The 26,031-nt window shown below is 29.3% G+C and overlaps 1 protein-coding gene across 1 annotated transcript in view; it reads right to left on the bottom strand.

The window, feature by feature from the left end:
* Positions 1–5,165: 5,165 nt before the first annotated feature.
* LOC105251053 (opioid-binding protein/cell adhesion molecule homolog) overlaps positions 5,166–26,031 on the bottom strand; it is an 81,333-nt gene continuing 60,467 nt past the window's right edge. The window contains exons 4-8 of the mRNA XM_011257558.3: positions 18,820–18,978; positions 14,805–14,936; positions 13,549–13,686; positions 10,686–10,838; positions 5,166–5,958 (exon numbers count right to left, since the gene is read on the bottom strand). Of these exons, the coding sequence (XP_011255860.1) occupies positions 5,708–5,958; positions 10,686–10,838; positions 13,549–13,686; positions 14,805–14,936; positions 18,820–18,978 (833 nt within the window). The 3' untranslated portion in view covers positions 5,166–5,707. The remainder of the gene's footprint in view (positions 5,959–10,685; positions 10,839–13,548; positions 13,687–14,804; positions 14,937–18,819; positions 18,979–26,031) is intronic.

Genomic DNA, 26,031 nt, shown 5'->3' with positions numbered 1-26,031 from the left:
AATAATTAAATACTGACAAAAATTTGCAAACGTACAAATCGAAACTATATTCATATCTGTGTAAATCTATCTTTAGTTCAACGAACCATTTATAATTTATATCGAATTTATCATAAACATTGACGATATATGTGATATTGATTTTATTAATGCAAATATATAACGTGTAGCAAGAATATTATTTCGAAACTGCTGAAAAAAATATATTAATTAAAAAAGCTATAAATTTTTTTCTGATCCAAGTGCATATCCTTTTACTAATAAAGAGATAATAAAAAAGAGAACAGAAGTAAACATGATAAAACACAATATAAAATATGTATAAAAAACTCATACATAAAAAACTCAAAATAATTATAAGGTAAGATTAATTATAAGATAATTATACAAAAATAAAAAAGTAATTATAAATTAACTATAAATATATAGAAAGTTTAACGCTCGCGTGCGCGATATTCTCAGATCATTAAAGTATATAATAGATTTATTATCTAAAATAGCCTCAGTATGATGTATTATAGATATCTAGATATATCTTATTATACGATCTAATATTAGAAGACTCGTTTGTTTACGAAGCATCTAGTATCGCTCAACGTAGACGCCTTTGTTATCGCCGCCTCTTTCGTTCTATAACCGTCCAAAGGGATTCGTGCCGATGATGTACGAGCTAGCTTATGGAGAAAAGCCCTTTTTTCCCCTCGTTACTCCAAAGTGCGCTGCCAAGTTCCATAATAATTCTTTCCCGAATATCATTATTATACCGTCGGGTCTTCGTTACAGTCGATTTCCCGAATTTTACGTAGCTTCGGAATGAACTGAAGAACGTAACAAAGTAGAATGAATATATGAGCTGAGAAAGAAGTGCCAGTATAAGTTTCTTTCTACCATTATAACTCGTCGGTACTTATATTTTATTTAAAATGATAAGATGGAATCTTTAATCTCATCGATAATATGTCAACTTTTAACAACATTAAGTACCTAAGGTTCTACATATTTTAAGAAGTTGAGTTTTTAACTGGTACATGAAATAATTTTCTGAGCATTAGATGTGATACTTTAAAAATCAATAAAAATACACACATAATATTGAAAAATAAAATAATTTTATGTTAACTTTGCTATAATAAGTGATACAAAACATCAGGTTTATGTGACGAATTTAATCATAAATTTAACATATAAATTAATCATAAAATTGATATTTTTTAACAAAAGAAAAAATCAAATAAAGGAAATTTTGATTATTTTTATAGCATTAAATGAGTTTATATAAAGAATTTGTTACCAAAGAATATTTTTTTATAAATAATATCTAAAATAAAACATGTAGATCTTCTATATATATATATATATATATATATATATATATATATATATATATATAGGAGATATATGTATGTATTTTGCTGAGAAGCATAGAGATAATTCGGGATCGAAAGATTGAAAAAAATAAATTATATCTCTATCTGCCCTCTACAAAAGAAATTTTTAAGTTACAATTCCCGTCAGTGCACATGCAGGGTGTATGTACGAACGATATATTCTTGTAACCAGAAAATTTACTTTATCAGCGTTATCACTTGTTGGTATACACAGAGATATCGGTTACTGATATAATGGAGATTAAATATTATTTGTATTACTATTATTTGCATTCAAAGTATATATTTCTATTTATAAATATATCTATAGATACACATATAGTAAAATATATGTTAATTATTGTTTTTTAACTTAAATTTACATATAAAATTAACATAAAATACGCATTTTATTTCACTTACTCCATATTAATTGATGTTCCACATGTTTACATACTCATGCTGATTTACTAGGTCTTTATTTATGTAATAACTTCTTAATTACATTCTCTTATAATATATAATAAATTACAATAAAATATAATAAAATTTTTTTTAAGTTTTAGAAAATTTTTTATGAATAATTTAGTTTTTTATATGGCATTAAATACAATTGATTTTAACAATGTTTTAAAGAAAAGGCAGAAAGGATATATTTAATAACAAATTATAAAAAGATTGTTATAAACATATTTCAAATTAATCAGAACTATAAATAAAAAATATGATAAATAAAAAAGAATGTGATCCCTGCATATAACATATTTTTATTCAAATACAAATGCTTTTAACTCAGCTTGATGAGATCAACTTAATAAAATTTGCGCTATCGTAAATCTCTGGAGATTTAATGGAAGAAATAGAAATAATCCACAAGACAAACACAACAATTCAAACAATTATCACGATTGTCTAACATTTATTGCCAAGTACACGATAAGGTACATTAGATATTTACACGGGAGGGAAGAGTTATTGTGGCCACACACAAATGCAAAAACTATTATAACTTACAGCTTAGCATATATACACGTCCCTGAGGCTTATTCTACAATATCGTACACATACTATTATTATACAATATCAGTAGCTCTATATATTGAAGGAATGCAGCGCCGTATAATAATTTTACTAGTTATCACACTTCTACGTATATGTACATAGCACATTTGGAATCATCACAAACATACGCAAGCAATATCGCAAAATTGATGGATCTATTTCAAAAATTTTAACCGGACTAGCAATTTGTAATCGATTGGCGAAACATGTGATTGATCGATAACAAATTCGTTAGGAAAATGAAATGAAAGCTCGACTAATAAATCACTGACAAATTGCTTTAACGATTGAAAATATTGTATATTCGTTATTTTTTGTAAGCGATATCTATTATTAATATTCGTTATACGAGCAGAGTCTACAGATTTATTTTTACCTATGTTTAATACACATCTGTCAGAATTAATATAAATATTTTACATAAACATACACAAATTCACACTTAAAATCGTTACATGTACTCGTCTCCATCTGTTCACAAATTTAGCATTTCTATATTTCAAATGTACATATGTTCACTTCATATATAAATAAAAAATTTAGACGTATACAGAGACCCATTATAATGTATAAATAGATTTTTCCCTGGAAATACGACAAATAAAAAAAGCACATGCACAAGTTAGATTATTTCGACGGACATCAAATATTGCACTTTATTTTAAGAATGAAGATGTTTTGGAGATTTCAAGATCTACTGTAACTTTTTTTAATGGAACTTAATTTATTCTTTATAATATAAATCAGTATTTTCTATTATTTTGTTAAAATAAGTAAATATTAGAGTAAAATATTTTAAAAATGAATAGGATAAATTTAATTTCTATAGATATCCCTTTTTTTATACTTTCAGGAAAAAATCCATTTATAGATTATATGTCTTCTTGTATTAATTATTTGAAATTAATATACAAGAAGGCATTTTATAACCTATAAGCATTATATAAATTTCTAAAATTACAAATAAAAATTTTTATTAGCTGATCTTTGCAACACTATATAACTTGTCTGTAAAAAATTCATAAATTTTCTAATAATTATGATCTACAACTTAGACAATATTATATTAAGATATTATCTTTGTTCGTTGATGCATTTATAACTATTATTTTTATATAATTCTAAATTTTCCTAGAACTAAAAATTTGTATAGATAAAAATCCGAGAAAAAATTTGTTTTACTTTTTCTTTTTCTTTCTTTCACTATTGATGCTTTCTACAGATGTGTGTATATTATTTATCTTATATATACAATACATGTAATAGTCTATTACTATAACCATATTCATGGTCACGAGGTATTCGAATTAAAAATACTTTATTGATCATTCCGTTAATGTCGGAAATTTTCCAAAAATTATTGTCATCCTGTAACATAAACGCAATAATTATATTAAGTATGGAATTTTACGCACAGAAAGCACAAAAATTAGAAACATTTGTGTTCGAGCAGTAGAATTAATATAAAATGCAACTAAATAAAGTTATGTGTTATAATTCTAATCATAATATATAATGCAATAAATTTTTTGTTGTTATCACAAATTGTTGCATATTATTTAAATTATACAATAAAATATAATTATACAATTAACAAGAGAGATATAATTATCATTTCTTTGGTATCACAATAATACACTATCTAAAAATCTTCAAATATAATAAACAGCTTTTATAAAGTGTATTTTCTTGTTGTATTCTTGAATACACAATAAAAAAACACATATTATTTATTTATAAAAATCGGAAATAAAGTAGTCATCTTTAGTCATCATATAATTCATCAACATTTATAATGTAATATCATAAATAAATACTTAAATACTTAAATAAAATAAATCTCTTTTGAAAATATGAAGCATATTCCTTTTTTATAATATATTTTACGTATTTAAGAAACAAGATGGAACTCAATAAACTTTATCGTAAAAATATTTCAAATATATTGTTTCATAAAATAATTTAATATAATATACAATAACATTATTATGGAGACTCTACCATTTAAAATATATATTTTTATTTATACATTATTAATTTCCTAATTATTAAATTTCATTATATATTATTTCAAGTTTTTTATTATCTCTGCTGCATATGTACATAAATATTTTTGCTACTGATACATGCTATAAAAGACAATTTCTAACATGTACATTTCTCATAACAAGAGAATATAGCAAAATCAAAAAGGCAAAAGTTTAAAAAATATATAATTTGAACTGAAATAAAGTTAGACAAAAAAATATATTTATAGTATTTATAATAAGAAATAAACTTTTAAACATATAATGCTAAAGAGAACTGAAAAAAACAACTTTTTGTAAAAAATTATTTGCGATTCTATATACGCATAATACATTTTCATTATTTATATTTAGACATTATTAGCAAATTGCAAGCTATGTACGTTCTGTTAATATTTTGAGATGCGTAATGAAAGATATAATCGTCATATCTTTATATTTACATTCACATCAATACTTATGATATGTGTATATCATATATCAAAAGAATAATATTACATTATTTTCGTAATTTTTAAAAATTTTTAAACAAATCAAAGACCAGACATTTTATATTTTGCACGAAAATATAAAAAAATATGTCTGCATAAAACATTTTTTTCTGAAATGTAATTCGTATGCTACTATACTCACACACATATACAATACACACACACACACACACACACACACACACACACACACACACACAAATATATAAAATAAACAAAAAAAGTATTTATTTGAAGAACTTATCAGAAAGTGCAATTGCAAATAATATGTAGCCCTTTTACTTGATTTATAGACTTTCTTCTTCAAGTGCTGGCGAGGTCAACAAGGTTACCGCTTGGAATGGGAACGGTAAAAGCCAACTACTCTGACGTCTTCAGCGTAAAGGGGTTAATAGATTGGTGGCTTTCTACATCTTTAGATAGAGAGGAAAGTACACGTTCTATTAGTACACGTTCGGCTTGCAATGTGTTAATTACGCTTCCTCACGAAGTACCCCCGGTCACTCTGATCAACCAGATACTTCGGACCCTTCATACTTCCATATAAAAACAGGTCTTCACTCTACGTCTACTTTATGCAAATTTCATGTACAACAGGAAGAGACTTTTTATCGAGAACAGCGACCCTTCGCAGCATTATTCTTATCGACATTACTTCGTTGCGATGCTTGCCACGCGCGATGTTTAATCTTGCATCCAGAGACTCTTTCTATATTACTTTAATCTTCTTTGCGTATAGTTTTTACTGAACAACGGTAGCTTACGTGGATGAACCACCAACCAATATCACAGTTATGGCAGTTATTCCGAAATTTGTAAGCAAGTGGCGATGAAACGCCGATGAGGCCGTTGCCGACTGAAAATCGATCTGCTCGTCGCCAATATCATCACCTTTCAGCATTGGCTCGTTCTTCATTCCAGCAACTTTCTTTTCATGGTTGTGATCGGTCTTCCATGTCTTCTTTGATTCCCATCTCGTACCCGGTTTGCGCGTAGTGGGCTTATCGATTTCTGAAAATACGACGATACAATAAATTTGATAAGCAAAGTTAGAAAAAAAAAATATATGATAAGATATGTTTTTCGATAAGAAGCAAGAAGATAGTTTGGATGTTTTTTTATCTCTTTGTGAATTAAGTAAACTGAGAGAATAATATATTTTTCATGCTTTCTATTTCTAAATAAATTCTAGAAAAAAAGAAACAGATATTTTCTACAGAACTATTCCTCTGGCTAGACTTAAAAAAAATCATTTTTTAACAAAGATTTATAGATATCATCTTATTTCTTAATATTTTAACATCTATTATATATAACTTCGTATGAAACTTTGTTAAAATTAATCGTCAATTTTATTCAAAATTAATTGAAGATTAGAGTTTCATATTACGCAGTTTAATTCATTGTGTTTTTTTATTACTTTATAAGACATTATCTCTATTAATTATTATATAATCAAAATTATTAATGTCTAATTACAATAATTACAAATAATTACAATAACAATATAACAATTTTAAGAGAACAAAGTAATATAACAATTTCTCTTAATTATAATACACACTATTATATATGTGATTTTAAATGTGTGCCCAATAACGCAATAAAGAGAGCACGAGTTCAAAGTTAATTATAGAAGCTAAAGATTCGTTCTCCAATGTTAATTTCAACCACATTTATCATTCGTTCGTTAGCATTGATTTCACTAACAAATTTCAATATCAAATATTTTCAACTGTTGTTTGTAAACAGATCTCTCATATTAAGTAAAAACGCGGGACAGTAGCGATAATAATCGTGATTTTTCCACATATAATATCGATAAAACTCAATAATAATAAATCAACTCAATAATAATAAATAAAAAGTCATCAATTAATCACTGAAATTCGATATTGATAAACGAGCGAGCGCCTAAATTCGGACTGATCATCAGCATGGAGATTGAACATCCGTTATAGTATGCAACGCAATAGAAAGTCGCTTTACGTCGAATTGTGTTGGAAACGAACGGGCGTAAATGGCGAATCGAGATATCGGTAAAGCCTGTCCGCGAGTAATAACTGGAAAAATAATCGGCCAAGCGGTCGGACTTTCCGCGCGATGCTCTCCGGGTTTGACGTATTGGAATGTCGTCCGAACGGCGTATCCGCAAAACCTGCAGAGCTCTTGTCACTTGCACGCTCCATCGAAATGTCGAGAGTTCGAAAGCGATATTAATTCTCTCGCGCGTGTGCATCGGCATCGCCGCACGAGACAAAACTACACTTTTTCTAATTAATACCCGCGGGATGACAGCGCGCGCAGGTCGCGCAACATTCTCAGGTGACAACCGGAAACAATTGAGATTACGGGACAAAGGTGAATGTCAATATTCCTTTGATAGATTACGACAGGAAAAATGCATACAAATACAGTTTTCCATCAACTTTGATATATTAAACAGACATTTGTAAATTGATCGAGAAATTAAAATTCAATGAAAACAAAATATTTCTTAATTTTTTATTAATTATTAATTTTATATATATATATATATATATATATATATATATATAATTATATATAATTACATATATTTTTGATATAATAATAAATTAATAATAACAGATAAATTAATAGATTAACAATAACAGATTATATATAATTATTAGTATATAATTATATAAAAAAATTTTTATATTTTCTTATAATTTTATATTTTCTTCTCACCTAATGTTGGAAAATTTTTTTTATACATCTCATAAATTGAAAATTATCTTCGTAAGTAAATTTACAGAAGATAAACATACTAATCAACTTTCGTTCGATGTGCAGAAGCTTATGCAACGTTGATTTCAATTTGCAACGACAATTGTGTTTACTTCTGCAAGGTCAATGCATTTATGTTTGCTCGTACTGTTTACAAATCTAGGAAAGCACACGCTGCATATTCGTGCAGTTGAGATGCAGAATTTGTGCTTTCGGCTATCCTGACAGTTTGTTGTAATAATGTAATTTAATAAATACATTAATTAATACGCTCGGACACCACGGCCGAATATCGGGATTGTGGTAACCTTTATGTATCGCATTGTTACCGAGAATAGTTGAAATGGTTATCGTCCCGAATACCTTAAATTACTAATTTACGTTTATTAGCATGCCGTTATATAATTTTCTTTGATGCTGTATCTGCGGTAATGAATATTGCGACTGTGGTTTAAGATGTTCAGAGCTCTCTTCCATCTCATTGCAATTAGCCAGTAATGCATTCCACCTGTAAGACTCGCAACTCGCAATTCTGTTCACTGCACTACCGGTGATGCCCGCCATTTCACGGTAACACGCTTAATAGCGTCTGAACATAAGCAATGAACAAGCGTGAGAATAAAATAATTCAATTTGTCTTTTTTTCATTTATTCTCTTTTTATTCATATTTCTCAAAGAATTATGATAGCCCTCAGAGAATTATGAATATACGTTAGAAATTTCGTCTGCATCATTAATATCGAAAAATTAAAAATAATAAAAGATAAAGGAAAAGGACAGATTGTATTTATTTTATTCGTAGAAATGTACAGACAATCATATAAATTGGAAGACATGGAAAACGAAGATAACTTAAAACACCGCGGAAACTATTTAATGCAATTAATTTCAGCACACTGTAAATGCACCAATTTGATAATAACAGAGAATAGCATAATTACGTCACTAATTACTAATAATCTTTAAAAATTACTGCAGCGTACCGGGCGTTGTAAAATCAGATTTACGAGATCAATCGTGATTTAATTCTTCCTCAAAGAACATTCGCTTGCACCGGCTAGCGCAGCAAAAGTGAACTAACGACCATAGCTTCCACGGCACATTTATCGGTCACATCTATACGCGCGCGCGCTCGCGCACCCTCATCCGGCGATATAATGCAATTTGAATATAGGCCATCATGCACAGAACTTGCATGCCATGCGTGCACGTCATTGTACAGACTCGGAACGACCGACGCGATGGCGCGACTCGCGCACAAAGTACAATCTTAGCCGCCCTTAAAACAATCTCCTCTCCTTGTAACTCGTCTGTTGCCGCACGAGCCGCGTCACGTCTCTCGATAATTCGTTTTTTCTCACCTCTTTTGCTCTCTTTATGTTCAAGTAAGATTCTTATTGAAGTTAATCAACTTCATCAAATCATATAATTTACGGTTCATTCCTCTCAGTAATTATTGTTAATATTGTTGAGCACGTGTCGCATGGACGCCGGAAAAAGCTCTCGACTACAGCGACAGGGCGATTTGAATGGAAAATGCGAGACAACCGTTAGATCAAACTATTGGAATAATTACTGAAGAAGTGATTCGTGAGAATGGAAATTCGTGACGGGCATGTCCACGCCATTCCGCCATGTCGCTTCACCGCAGCATTTTGTTTGCAATTGTCGCTAATTAAGTGCCTCGAGCGCACTACGACTCTCCCCTTCATCCCCTTCCCTTATCCAATCATCATGAACGGCGCGATTTTCGTTAAAGCCATCACTCCCTTCCTTTCTCTTTGAACGGACCGCTTCTGTCCTACGGCCGTCGTTACCCGTCCCTTTCCTCCCCATCGACACTCTAATTGGAGAGGCGATCAATTAACATCAGCGAGGTCGAACGGAACGGACGGGTCGTGCTTTACGTATTTGGTGTGCTTACCACTTGAATCTCGCGCGAGAGATCCAATGAAATATAATGACGGCGAACGGGATAGACACGTGACATAGTGGCACGAAGATGACATGACATGACACGACGCGACGTGACTCATCCTGGTTCGATTCACAGCAGTGTTCCCTGCCAAAAGCCTAGGAGACCTTACGGGCACTTTCGTTCTCTATTGTACGCGAAGAAATGGCAAGGCTACTAATGTTGTTAGCTAACGAGCAACATCTTTCACGTCCTGCGAGAGATTGCCGGTTCTTTTTATTCCGTCACGAGAGTAAGCGAAGGGGCTGAGGTAAACAGGAACGGAGAAAGGTTGTTTGGCTTCCAAAGTTCGTATGCACGGAAGGATGATGGAATCATGGAAGCGGCGTCGTGGAACGAGAGACGAGGTGCATTGGTACACTGAGATTGGGGCAATTACGTCGAGAAGGTTATATCGATCGACGATAAACCGATAAGTTATCCGCTTAAGAATCACGAACGTTGGTTTAATTCCAGAACGAGATGTTTTGCTCCGCTCCCGAAATAACCGTGTACCAGAAAACATGCAGATTTTTCGTCCGTTGTATAAAGCGTCCCGCCTACATATTATGCCACAATGAGTTCCAATCTGTACATTTTCATTTATATTAACAAGTTTAATTACCCCGAAACGTTTTACATTATATTTTTCAATAATAAATAAAGGTGATTTTCTCGTATAAATGTATGTACACGCAATCGTAATATGCTATTAAAAAAATAATAGAAAAATAAAATATACAAATTCTCTCGTAAAAATTTCATTAAGATTTCTTTGTAATTTATTAAAATATAATGTTTTCATTGTCTCTTTATCTGTGCGTATTAGAAGAGAAACTAAAGGGAAAAAAGATTGTGCTTTGCTTACAAAATAAAATTCAATTACTAATATATTATTTGCATCAAGTAATTACGTTATATAGATATTATACTATATAGAGTGAAATTAATAATATAAATAATAAAGAGAAACATATAATGTAAAATATTACAAATGTGAATAGATTTATGTGATAGATAAACGTTACTCACTGTAAAGTTTTATCCTTCCATCAGTTTCTCCGAGAGAATTCGTTGCCACGCATCGAAAGGATCCAAAATCCTGAACTCGTACAGATTTTATGACGAGTTTCATCGTCATTTCATATGACCCCTTAGAAATTGTTTCCACTTTATAATTCTCATCTGAAAAGCATGAAAATATCAGCATTTAAATCATGCACAATACATATGCTAGAATAATGACGTGTTATTAAAATCAAAATTCTGAAAAAATTTGTATAACTATAATTAACATTATATTTTATTTCACACACTGCAATTCATATAATTAACGATAAATTTTTTATGTTATGAAATATATTGCAAACAGTTAAATACAAAATATTTTACGTAGAGATGTAGAGTATTTTGTATGCACATACATATATATGTTTTGTATTTCAGAACACATAATTATGTATATATATATATATATATATATATATATATATATATATATATAATTATGTGTTCTGAAATACAAAACATATATATGTATGTGCATATAAAATATATATATATATATATATATATATATTTTTTTTTTTATATGCACATACATATATATGTTTTGTATATATATATATATATATATATATATATATATATATATAGTATTTATGTATATAGTAGTAAATCAGTTACTTTTAATGATGAAATAATATTATAATAATTTATATATAAAATTATTTATTTATATATAAAATTATATATATATTATTTATAAATAATAGATTTATTATATCACAGTTATATAGATTAACAACATTAAATCCGATTAATAAAACAATAATTATAAATTTTGCATGCATATATAGATTATGATTATACTTGCTTTTTAATCGAAACCAATAATTCGAGAGAGATTGTTAATCAAAAGCGTATGACGCGCAAAATCGGCTTTTTCGCATTGATATAATTGTACTTGTTCTTCGTTAAAAAACTAATCCATTTCATTGCCACGATTGAAATAGCATTAACTAGACAAGCTTTCACGGTAGCCCAGAATAACAGAAAATTCTGGATCGATGCGCGTACCATAAACTTCGTATTTATGTTCCAAGCAGCTTAAGTATTATAGAATTGTGTAAAGTGTGCATATAAAGCGGAGCATGTTATTAATGCAAATATCATTTTTGTTCTGACGTGTAGAAAACGGCACGAATATCGATTTTTATATTATTAGTTTGAGATTATGACACTGCCAACATGAAAATATTACTTTAAAGAAAATTTACTAATATTTATTAGAATAAAAATATGTTTGCATATAATAATAATGATATCACACTTTTGCATTAAAAATTATTTATTGTATCATCGTTTATAAATATGTAACATATTTTACAAATCTACCCTTGTTCAAAAAAGCGTAAGTATGACACAAATAAACAATTAATTTTATTATATATATCTTATCGGATTTTTAATAATGAAAATAATGTGTGTATGTGTATGTGCATGAATCCGTGTTCTAAGACCAAAAGAATAAATTTGATGTATTATTAATTAGGCACTTTCAATTAATTTACTTATAACATTATTAATTTATTCATAAAATATTCATAAAAATTCATAATTCATAGTATCACTTTGTATAATATATAGTTCTTAAAAATCTTCTTATCTATCTATTTGAATATTTTTCTAATAAAAGTTGTATCTTAATAAAATATGAGGTAGCTACTCGTAATAATTAATTAGCGAAGTTATTTCTATCGATATGTGCATATATATATATATATATATATATATATATATATATATATATATATATATATATATACTTAACATTATAAGATTTCCCAAGAAATTATTTCTGTTCGACAATCAAAACAAAGAAACACAATATACACGCTCATATATAAGAAATTTGACAAATTATTGCATTCAAGAATATCCGCATTTGCAACATTCATATAATAAAGACTTTCTCTTCTTTGTAATTAATCGACAAAAATTTTTAATGCTAATTTTATTCTCCAAGTTATGAGAACTTCTATCCAACGTTAATTAAGTGACTAGATTAAACTCGATAACACATAAAAACTTGAAATTCGCGAAACAATCCCACATTCTTTTAATTAATTCGAATGTAACTTTTCATTATAACACTGAAGAAAAATTTCAGCGTGTATATATACGTGAGTGCTGTCACGTATTAGCAACCCGACACGAGATGGCATGCACACGTCTTAAGTTTTAATGCCACTGCCCTTGCCCTTAACCCCTTGGCATATCGCAAAGATGCATGGTAGCAATTAGAGTGAAACAACCACGTTAGCGCGATGTAATTAAGGCGAATCGCATTACAACTGCTTGTGCGTGTACTTACCGGCATGCGCAGGCGAAAGAAAAGAAAAGAATTTATAATAACTATCTCAAATTGGAATAAAACGAGCTCTCGGTTTTAATAGAACTTTCATTTTAGTAGAACTTTCACCTTCCCAGATGGCGAACATTATTCGTGAAATGCGAATATTTTTCAATACGATATGAAACATTATCTTAACACACACAAATTTATCAGTTAAAAAATTGATTCATTATCCCTTAAGAAATAAATGAAAACATAATAGTAACTTGAATAGGAAATTGAATAAAAAATGAATAAAAAACACAAAGAAAATTTTCTTTAAATGTGAAATATATGAAGATAGAATTGTCAACAGCATGATATATATGTTGTTTTAATACATTCTGATATTAATATATTCAATAAGATTAAATTTAAATACCAAATTCTCTCAAGAAATTATGATTAAAATTAATATTTTTTTGTATGTGTTTTAGTTTATTGCTAACTAAACTAAAAAATATTTTCCATGATGAAAGTATAGAAATATCTGCTCACCGTTGGCGATAGTTTCATTTGTTGGCCTCGTCCAATAAGTGATAGGGCTGGGATGAGCTTCGCTATGACATTCTAAAATGAGTATTTGTCCTTCGTAAGCACCGACTAGCTGATTTTCGATCCAAACCATAGGCTGAACTATATAAAGTAATATGTATTTTAATAAAACATGCGTTAAAAAGACGCAAATGTGTTATTAATAATTTAAATATCTATTTTGTATGAATTTATACTAATGTGCTGATGTAGCTCTTTTATCACACAATTTTTCTATCGCATTAAAATAAAAATTAATAGAGCGTTATCAATTTTATATTAATGAAATTTTTTACTTTAATCACATTTTAATTTGAGACATAGATACGAAAATTTTTAAATTGCAAAAATAAAATATTAACTTTAAAAAATAAAATATTAACTTTAATGAAACATCCATTAAAATTTTCAAATTTATCAAAATATCTGACACAATCTTATAAAGGTTCCTCCACTCATTTTTAAAGTGTTTTTCTACGAAAGAAGTTCTCTTATTTTTTTAATCAATCCAGAAACGTCACTTGTCCCCATAGCAGGTGGCTCATGACATTGCATAGCAAAATTACGTAGCCGGCGGCGGGAAAGATTTAACTCCGTTTTCAGGAACAATGGCCCTCGGGATCGGCTATTCACCATGCCCGCTCCGAGAGGCATCATTACGCGAGATCGCTTACAGCACGTGCGAGTACGACAATTTAAATTATATTTTGTGGCAAGCGCGACGCATAAGAAAGAATTTCTAGAACAGAATTACATAAAATCGTTCGTGCGCGAGCATATATATATATATATATATATATATATATATATATATATATATATAGAATGTATAACATGGAAGTTGAATAGTGTCAAATTTTTTCGACTGCATTGGAAAAGTTTGATTTCGAAGCAAAAATTACAATAACATGATTTATTACATGTCTACATATTGTAATTTTCATTGTATGTTTCTTGTAATTTTTAAAGATTAATTGACATATAATGATTATTATTAAATATGTAGGATTTAATAATTTTATATGTGTATGTCCATGCGCATATGTGCGAGCGTAATATTTCTTATTTAATAAAACAGAAATGCATTTGATAATATAATTCTCTTGATTGCAATAAAAAAACGATATGTGTGTATTTTGCAACATTTCACATTGTTTCAATGGAAATCATAAATCTTGGTCATAAAACAAAATCTAGGGTCACGTAATAAAATTACGTACAGTGAACAGTGAGAAGGATCCGCTTGCTGACTGTCGGTGGTACCCCGTTGGATGCTATGCAGAGATACGGTCCCATATGGAGACGCGTAATGCGTGTTATTTCCAGCTCCGGACCTTCGATACTCACCGCGGCTACAGTTTATATGTACAGAAATGCAGACATATAAATTCATATAAACATGAATTACAGCACGTGAATTATATACGTTTCACTAATCACTCAGAAACGCATCTGACAATACTAACATACAATCTGATAAATTATACGCATTAATGCCACGTTAACTTTTAATGAAGTATTCCGAATTGTAAACACACATTTTCCAGAAATTCTCTTTCGCAATTTGAAATCTTATAAAATATATAAAATATATAAAATGCTTTTCTTGAAACCGTCAACGTAATTTTTTCTAATATCGATTAAATATATTTGATGTTTTAAATCATTACTATTAACAAATACAAATATAATAATAATAATAATAATAAAAGCATTTCCTCATATAAAATGCTTAAATTGTTATAAATTGTATGTACAAATATTTAATATTATAACATCACTTACACAAAAATTTATAAATTTTCTCCTCATTTCCTTGACATATCATTTATAACATATATGTAACATGCATCAATCAATACACATTACTTTAATTACGTTTAGATAGTGGTGAAATGCAAAGGATATGTTTAATTTTACATTCTACATTTAACAAAATTTTCAAACATGCAATTTAAATAAAGTAAAATAAAGTAAATTAAATATATTTTTCTATCCACATTTCCTTATACCAAAATACGATAAAACAATTAAAATACTTAGCGATAAATATATTAACAGTAAGAAAATAAAACATTTATTAGCAATTGAATAACATATTTATGTTAAATTGGAAGTTGTACTAAATGGAATGTAATATAAATAATAATACGCGAAAGTGAACAAAGTAGTACTCATTATGTGTATGTCACAATTGTGTGTAATTTCATGTATTGTAAATTAATATTTATTCTCTGATGTTTTCCGATAATTCCTGTTTCACATGCTGCAGTACGGTTGACTAGCTTAATATTATAAAACAATTAATTTCAAGTTTAATTAAAATGTGTATTTCCTTAATTTCGATATTATGTAATTAAACGTGCTAATCGATTTGTATATTGAAATCACAATTAGTTCCACATTGTAAATGCGCAATAAAATTAAATTGAAAAGCTAGCGAAATTTATTTTCAGATTGATTACCATATAATTCACATAGTTCCTTTTTAGATCAATGATTTACTAATGTATATGCAGTCATACATACATGTAAACATGTAATTGTCAAAAAATAAAATTACATAACTTATACAAGAAAAATGGAAAATGTAGAAAATTTATAAGTAATTATAAAATATGTAATATATGTAATATATGTATTCAATAATTTTTGTATAAATATTTTGTACTCTAATAATCTCTGTTTTAATATAAAATTTTCATAAAATAATTATAAATATAAAGATATAAATGTAAAGATATAAATCTATACACATATACATATAAATAAATTGTTCAATAAAAAATTAAAATCTTTGAAAAAGTAAAGCAATTTCAAAACCTTCAATAATAAAATTGTTATATTAGTTTTAATTATATTTATCATGCCAATTAAATATGCGTATTTAGAATATTAGAATTTATCATTTATTTTATATTAATTTTATAATAACTATTAATTTCATTATTCGAAAATCATTGAGCGCGCGTTCGTTGCCCTATTTGCTTAATACTATAAATTATTCCCCATGCTCTTTATAGCATTTGAATATGTACCATGTGAAATTTATGCATAACAACGTCTGTGCACAATATCTTGAAAAGCGTTTTTATTCGCGCACCTGTTGAGACCTTTGAGGTAAATTCGCACATCAAATTTTTATCGTCTTCAGAAAGCAGATTCGCTTAGTATGGATTATCGTATAAGAATAAAAAGATAAAAGAACTCTTTTCGTCTTTTCAACTATTATTGGAAGTCAAACGAAGTGCGCGAATCGAGTGAGAAAATCGTAAGAGTGATGGCGCACAGCTGCGATGGAATACTCTATTTTCCGGTACTTATCGTCTAATGGAATCGCGACTGAACCTTCCCGCAAAACGAACGCAAGATGAAGAAACGAATAAAGAGACAACGTGACAAAATGCTTAAAGAGATTCCTTAAAATCGGCCCGGAAGATAAAAGTTTCATTCGTCGAATAAAACATGAAATAATGGAAGCACATGATCGCATGAGCAATATCTTATCATCGCAAGATGTTTCTTTGCACTTCTTGACACAATCTCGTACGAAAGAACGAAAATATAAATGTGTTGCACATTGGTCTGTCACATTGATGTTTCCAAAGCATGGAACTCGGTAACGTACTCGGAGGAAACAGAAACAGAATGAAAGAGAAAAATGGTAGGATAAGAGAAAAATCTGCAATCGAAAAAGAAAAGGACCAAACGGTACTTTAGTTACCTTGATATACAATCAAGAATGCCCCTAGCACTTGCTTGTGCAATTAGTCAGCGAAAGATCTGAACGATCTCGACATAAAGCGGAAAACAAGAGGAACACTATTCAATAAAGCCGGAAACCAAAAGCGTGTGAATGATTGAATTGGGAGAATTGTTTGAGAGATTTGGGAAAACAAAAACTCTTGAATTGAATGGAATTGTTTTTTAAATGTAATTTTAAAATAAAAAAGCATAAAGTTAAAGAATTAATTAAATTTCTTTCTGGCGTAAGTATATATATATGTAATAATTTTTTAGAAGAAATGTTTACGTACAAATTATATAAAAATACATGTAAAAACATAATAACGTAATATACTTTTATATTTTTTATATTAATTAGACGTTAAATTAACTGTAAAAATTATAATAGTTCAATTTTAAACAATCACTATGCATCGTAAAATTATCATTAATAAAGAATTCTCGTTGAAATATTCTATCGCAAACGCTTATATAACATTTCTTCTACAATAAGTAAGAATTTAAATTATATGTTTTTACTAGATTTTACTTAAAGATAGCATAACGACAGAAATTTGTTCGAAATTGTAAACAAAATTAATTTCTCGCCGAATGGATTAAAGTAAATGAGTTTATATTATAAATGCTCGGCAATTTTATTTCGATAGACATTGTGCCAACGGCAGTTTGCTGATAATAACATCACGAAAGAAACTAGTTTGTGTAACGAATCGTTAAATTTTCTCGCCAGTTGTGAGAGACTGTAGGAAGCGAAAGGATAGTGAAAGAATTATTGTTGAATATTGTATCGTGAAAGCAATAAAGAAATATCAATGGAACCAAAAAAAGCTTCATAATTATAAAAAATTATAAAAAAAATGTATAATGATATTATATATATAATGAAATAATTAAAAATTATTACAAAATATTTCACATAATATTTTTATTACATGATGCAACATTGATAATATAACTTTTCGTTACCGAGATTTCCTTTTTTTTATTCTTTTATAAAAAATAAAGAAAATTTATAAAATTTAATTGATTTAATTCCAAATGTGTATCATATATTTAATCAGTCCTCAAGTAAATAAGTTTATTTTGCCCGCATTAATTGCGATAAACGTGTTCAATCTACAGTGAATTCAACAATAAACGCATTCATATCGATTCACATAGCGCCATCCATCAAAACTTACTCAATAATCCAACCGGACTTACAATAAACATTCCATTCAATCAGCACGAAATGACACGACGAGCTTTCTGTCATCCTATTTTAACGCGAACAAGAAAAAGCCTCGCCACACGAACGTGTTCTGCGAACGGATTACATTCAATATATGTGACGCGGGATAATAATACGAGACAGGGTTGAAGGAGACACAGAGATCTAGCGAGAGAAAACCCTTCGATCCGAGATGGCCAACCGACAATACTTGTGCGACAAGATATAGTTGACATCCGACGAAGCAATAGCAATAGCAATAGCGCAAAGATACGTACCTTCGTGCCAGTTTGACAAACTGATCGTGCCGCCCGCCTCGCGACGCCACGTGACTGTCGGCTCCGGTGTTCCTGTCGCCGCGCACCGTAACGTCACGTTGCTACCCTCCCGCACCACCATGTCTGTGCTGGTGGGATAGTCCAGGATATCCGGTGGCACTGAAACAATGACCACATTGCGACGAGAACGTTCCGGAGACTGCATGTGCGTACCAACACACGGAGAACATTGCGCGTACCAGCGTCACGGCCAGATAGATGGCTATCTCTCGGTGGCCGATCATGCTCTGTCACCGTCTAACTGTATCGCAATATTCTGCATGTATACGCATCGCGCGAACATGGAGCTTCGCGCCCCATTCGCTCGCGTATACGGTGGATTCGCTCGTAAAATCTCGATTCGCCCGGCAGATCTCGTTTTCGCCTCGTCGATTCCGAATTTGCCCGAATCTTCGTGGCGTTCTGGTCTACGTCCGGCTGGCACCCTTCTCTCTTCATCCCCTTTTTTACCAGCCTCCGCTTTTTTTTTGTACACGAGATACCTTTTTATTCCATTGAAAAAACTTTTCACCGATCATTGGCGTATGACTTTAACGGAGATCATAATTTATTGCTTTGTTATAAATCGCAACCAGAAGCTCGATAAAGTGTTGTAGAAGGGTGCATAGTATTAGCGTTATTGAATATTTTACGACGTACACATATACTTGTCTTTGAACGCGAGATCACAAAGTGTTTGATGAAACTTTGGTAAGGCTTATATAAACCTATTCTCCTCGAGATTTGTTGTGCTTCAACATAAAATAATATATTATATATTATATAATTGTTATAATATATACATATAACTTAAATGAAGTTATGTATGTGAATTAAATAAAATTATAATCTTATTAATTTAAATACACATACATAATTTAATATATTTATATCTCTGTTATATATGTATATCTGACAGTTCACAAATTTAATTGGTAAAGAGAAAATTTTATAAAAATTTATGACATCTTTGTATATATTAATACACGAATGATATGAACAGGATCTAAAGTAAGAGAACAGTAAGTAAGTTATTTGAATTACTCAAACTGCATAAGCAAGCAATATATCATGCAAAGTAAATCCATCGTATAGCTTTATCCATCTAAGTTAGTAAATAATGGACGGATACATGGTGTATTGCTCTGTGTTTAGGAGATATATACATGTTTGATAGTTTAGAGAAACTATGCTTATTTCTCTAATCTGAGCAAATAAATTTACTAAAATATCAAAATTAATATATATATATATATATATATATATATATATATAGAGAGAGAGAGAGAGAGAGAAATGTAAATTAAAACAAAATAAATAATAAAATAGGATATATATATATATATATATATATATATCCTATTTTATTATTTATTTTGTTTTAATTTACATTTCTATATACGCGCGATTTTTACTTTAACTGATTCATGTATTAAAATATCTGAATTAATTATTGTATCGTTTTACACACACAAGAACGTTCTATAAAATATGATGATATAAAACGTTGAAAAATATATAAAGAATAAAAATATATAAGAATAAAACAGAGATGAGAATAGGTTCGTTCAATTTTCTCTTTTGCTTTGACAAACGCAACAAAATATTCCAAAGAAACCGCTCACCTCAATAGGAACAAAAATTCAGAGAAATCTTCTCTTTTCTATGGTTAAATTTGTTTTATATTTTTATAAAATTATTGATCAGATTATTGTATATATTATTTATTTATCTTAGAATTTTTATCTATTTACATATGTACATGTAACTGTTAAATCAAAATATATAAAATTATTATAAGAAAAATAAACTTTTTATGAAAAGTTTCCTTTTGTAAAATACAATTTTATATTATAACATGTAATTTTAATTATGTCTTAATCAACTGCAAGAAATAACACTACTGCGAAAATTATTCTCTCCAGCTCATCATTCTCTATATTATTTATCAAATTATTATTTAATTATTATTATTTGATAATAATAATACATACTCTTTAATAAAATAATGTTTTGAGAAAACACGATTTTCGTACTTCTACATCCAAATATAGGAAAGGTCATTGCTCCTGTCATAGAAGCACAGATTTATTCACGCTCCAATGTTCGTGAATTAATCAGTGTCTCTTATATATATATATATATATATATATATATATATATAAGATCTTTAAATAAAACAGATGATGACAGTAGACAGGATGACAGTATGACAGAATGAAATGACGCACTTATCTAGTTGAAAAATAAAATGAAGAAGTTTTTTTATACTATAAAAAAATACTATAAAGTTTTTATGAAAAAGATAGTTGCTTTTATTGTTTTATAAATTAATTGAAAGTTCAAACTTTAATTCTTAACTCTAAGCTTTATTTAAATGTATATAAATTTAATATAATTTCCCAATTTAGTAATAAAAGTTAATTATTTTATATAATATTTATATATATGTTTGTAATGAATAAAAATACTGTTAGTCCTGATATTTGTACTAAAAATAAGAAATAATTATTAAGAGCGTTACAAGTCTTATTCGCACGACAGAATTTATTTTAAAAAACTTACTATTTTTGACTAAAACACTTCATAATGGTTATTCAAAAAGTCTTTTTCCCTAAGATATATTATTATGAGAGAAATGTCTTATAAACGTCGATATAAAAAAAAATTTGTATTTAAAATAAATTATTTACTTTTATTGTTGCACATTATACATCAAACTATAAAGCTTCACACACTGAGAATACTATGTCAGTGAATTTTCTTCTATAGTTTATCTTTTTATATCGTTTTATGCAGGAAAGGATCTTTTTTTGATGTAGCTTGTAAACATTTTTACATTGGTGTTGGCAACACAAAGATTATTCGCGCATACACACGAGACTGATCTTTCTCAATACAGCTTATAGAATATAGAACAATGTTTACGGCATCGCCAGCATTCCATGATGATCGATCCATCGTCCTTCGCGAAAATAATTTTTACCGCAAGAAAGAATAAAGCGGGACCACCATCTCGATACATTTTCCGCGACAACAATGCGAAAAATTTCATTATCGAGTTGCTTTCGAGACGGAATAGAGCCGAATATGGCCGGCGCACATGCAGTTTGTACCGGAAAGACGGCTGGCCGGGAATGGTTTCCCACGGCTTACGCGGACCTTCTTTCCTGGTCACGAAAGAGGCTACCTTCGTGAATAGTCCTCTCTCAGAGACCGACGTCGCGTCCCTCTGGTGAGTTACGAAAGACGTGTTCGGAAGGCAAAGAGGTTCCAGGACGAAGTTTCCGCGAACGCGAAAAAGTACCGGCGTGAATGGTACTTCCGTGTACTAACGACAGGACGGAGAAGATAGACGAGAGCTGCGAATGCGTAAGTGGAAACTCAAAGCACATTAGAAATATAAAAACTTCTATTTATACATCAATCGACGAAAAATGTTCTAATGAATAAGCCAGCTTGTTATTTTAAAATTGTTTGTTTAATTAATTATCCAGTAATCGATCGCCCTAACATTATTTCCAGCACATGCAAATGTGAGAAGAATAATTTTGAATATTTTCTCGTTTTTAATGATAATACACACATATTTAAACGATTTTAAAATCTGTATAAATTGCCAAAATAACGTATAGGTGCTATCTTTTAGTTTGTCGCCACATGATACGCGATTCCGGCTTATTGACCCGTAATATTATTTTTGAATTTTATTTATTATACATTGAGTCCTAAACTACAATTTTATTAATTTGTTAATTGTATAAATTTAATTAATATAGATATTTTATAGATTAAAACGTGCAAGCTCTATATTCAGCTTTACTTCCTATTTAAACATTATTAAGAATGATAGTTATGGTAGTAATGGTAGTTTTTTAAACTATAATTTTTTTTATATAAATCAAAATATAAATATTTATATAAATTTTTATATAAATAAAAATAAAAATATTCAGTATTTTTTATTTATCTCTAATAAAATGTTTATTATTATTTGATTGCAATACTGCAATAATAACAATGATATTTTATTTCAATATAAAATTTAAATAATTTTTTAAAAATTATTAATAATTTTATAAATCCTTATTTAATAAAAAAATAACAATTAAATGTGATTAATAAAATAAAATTGATATTACGCAAAATCATGCGTTTTCAATTAAATTATGTACGTCAAAGTACGTTAATGATATTTTTGCAATAATGTTTGCGTGAGACCAACAAAGAGAAAATGGAGGGTGCCGTCTGACGACACAGCAAATCACAGTAGACCAGTCAAATAGCGAGGGCTACTGTATGGAGCAAATTCTTCCAAAGAATTAAGCGGGCATCGGCCATCGAGCAAAAAGCAATCCCATGCCAGCGTCGCTACGCGCCCGCGCCATCACAGGTCACAGAGATATCACCGGGCCAGGCGTGCAATTCATTTCGCGCTTTGCCCCGACTGTGTCGGGCGCAAACGGGGCGAAAAAAAGCGCCGTATCCGCAGATAGTATATTTATTGATACGGGAAAACAATTGGGTCGAATTTATTATTTCACGCGTGCCCGCTCACCGACGCGCGCTGTTGTTTTTGTTTGTTTTCACGTGGATCCCGTTTTATATTCGCGTGTAGACTGTACACACCGCGTTTCATACCACCGATATCTTCGAGTGTCCTTTTGAATGGCCGCTATATTTTGCGACATACCGATAACGTTTGAAAAGTTCGACCGGTCGAACGAATGTGGACCAACGTGATACTAAATTGATGTACGCGCATCAATCTCTGGAGATTGAATTATGCAAAAATGCTGTAAAAACACTGTCAACTCTTTACTATTTGAAATCACGAGTAATGCAATATATTAAGTCTTTTATTTCTATAGTCATTTCGTCATTTCATCAGTGTGTGGGTTTTATAATGTAATATAAAATATTTCTCCCTTAAATATAACTACATTATTAGTTTTATACATTTTAACATTTAAATTTATTTAAAATTTATTTAAAAAGATGTATGTATGTGTGTGTATGCAAATCATAAGCCATTGTATCGAGTTTATACAGCACAAAATTTATTTGATATTAATATTAAATCCTTTAAATCTATGAATTTCAAGAGAGTTTTTGAATAAATATAAATTATCCACAAATTCAAAAAATAGATATATTCTATTAGTAGTAGAATATAAGTTTGTATTTTTTAAGCAGCTTCTGCGAAGCATTCCAAATATTTTTCAAATATTTATATTCGGGTCATATTCATAAGTGCTTTGCATTCGCATACATATATTCACATTAGATATTTTATAATCCAAGCATTGATAAGTAAAAAGTATCCACATACTAGTATCATATACTATCATACCTAGATAAATTAGCCAAAGCAGCAATTTGAATAAGAAATTTATTAAAAGTTAACTGCGATAAGCTTAAACTTTATATTTATATATGTATTTTACATACACACGTATTGAATAAACAGAGATTATGATCCACAATATTTTAAGATCTATATAAGTTGTTATATAAGTTCATATAAAGATAAATTAATAGTAATAAATAAACAAATTATATTACTGTTTATGATAGAAGTCTATATGTTGAGCGCAATCTGCAATCAATATCAGATTTATACAAAATAAAAAAGTACATTCAAAAGATAAAATTTCGGCAAGTCAATATTTTGAACGATATATTGAATATCCAAATATATTGAATATCCATATTTGCAATATTTGCTATTTTCATATATCAATATTTTTCATTTTTTGAATTTTTAAACAAGGGAAATAAATTTTTCAATTTGAATTATCTCAAATATATTATCGCAAAGGCGCAAAACCGAAATAATGTTTATTATAAATTGTATGCTTACTATCATCACGAGCTAACTAACATAGAAAGAATTATGATTGTTATTGTTTTAATTATTATTATTTCAAAATAATTTTCTTATTGTTAGTATAAATTTAATGATATTTTACTTTGCTCATGATTTGCATGCGCGCACGTTGAAAAAACAGTTTTATATAATTACAACTAATTTTTTATTACGCATGCATCTTCAAAAAAGCAATATTGCTGTTTCAATAAATAATACAAACGTGCAAATGTTTCAAAATATGTACAGTAGAGACTGTGATGAATTCTTGCAAGTATAATTTTTCCTTGCGTTCCATCTCTTTCTAGATGCAAATTAAATTTATAATACAATCGATGCTTCGATAACGTAAGAAAGAAATCAACAACTAATTCTTCCACATATTTTTTCCTTATCTCTCATATTCAATTGAAATACATAGCAATTGATTATTATTAGATAAAAACTAATAATTCATTGTTATATTTGGTTCATAATCTATAAAATACTTATAAAATAAAACCTATAAAAAATTGTAAAATACAGTTTCATAAAATAGTAAATCAATATAAATAACAGGATTAAAATTGATCAAAATATTTATACGATTCGAGACTCTAACACTCATTTTCACCAGAACATTTGCATCAGTGCCAATTTTCTGTCCCTTCCTGTTTGAACGGTGCAAACTACTGAAAAATACGATGTGTCATCCGATAAAACAAAATGAAGCAAAATAACTGGCACGTCGTTTTTTTTCTTTTCTTCTTACTCTTGACGATATAGTCGACGATAGACCGGACCGATAAAGAAGAATCTTAACGAGGGGTTGCAGTGAAGTTAAACTATACAGAGCCGTTGCGGCTGGGGGCGGTTTACGGCGCGAGGAGGTCGACCGGTTATTAGAACGTAGAGCACGAGTTGCCGGGAAGGTGTCTAATAGCCCGCCAAGAGTACAATCGCCCTCGAAAGGTTTCGGCGCGGGGATACGTATTTTACATATATTTGCATCCCGCCGCCACAAATCCAGCCGATCGCGAAAGGTCGTTGCGGGTAGCGCGGGGAGGCGTCTCTATCTTGGCAAACCACTCGAGGGAACTCGTTGAGGTGTGAAATCTTTAATCTGTTCAACTCTTTTTTTTCTTGTCCAACGCAAAACGTTATTTTAAATTTTATGGTAAAGTTCTCTCAACATGAAAATATTTTTCTAAATCATATATGAAAATATCAAATACGTATATTATACAAATAGAAAAAAAACGACAATCAATACTAAAGAAATATAAAACGTCTTAATAAAGTTTATTAAATTTTTAATTAAAGCA

Source organism: Camponotus floridanus, unplaced genomic scaffold (assembly GCF_003227725.1).
Source record: "Camponotus floridanus strain SB8 unplaced genomic scaffold, Cflo_v7.5 scaffold73, whole genome shotgun sequence".
NCBI classification, from domain to species: Eukaryota; Metazoa; Arthropoda; class Insecta; order Hymenoptera; family Formicidae; genus Camponotus; species Camponotus floridanus.
Note: the sequence above shows the minus strand (reverse complement) of the source record. Positions and strands in the feature narration are given on the sequence as shown.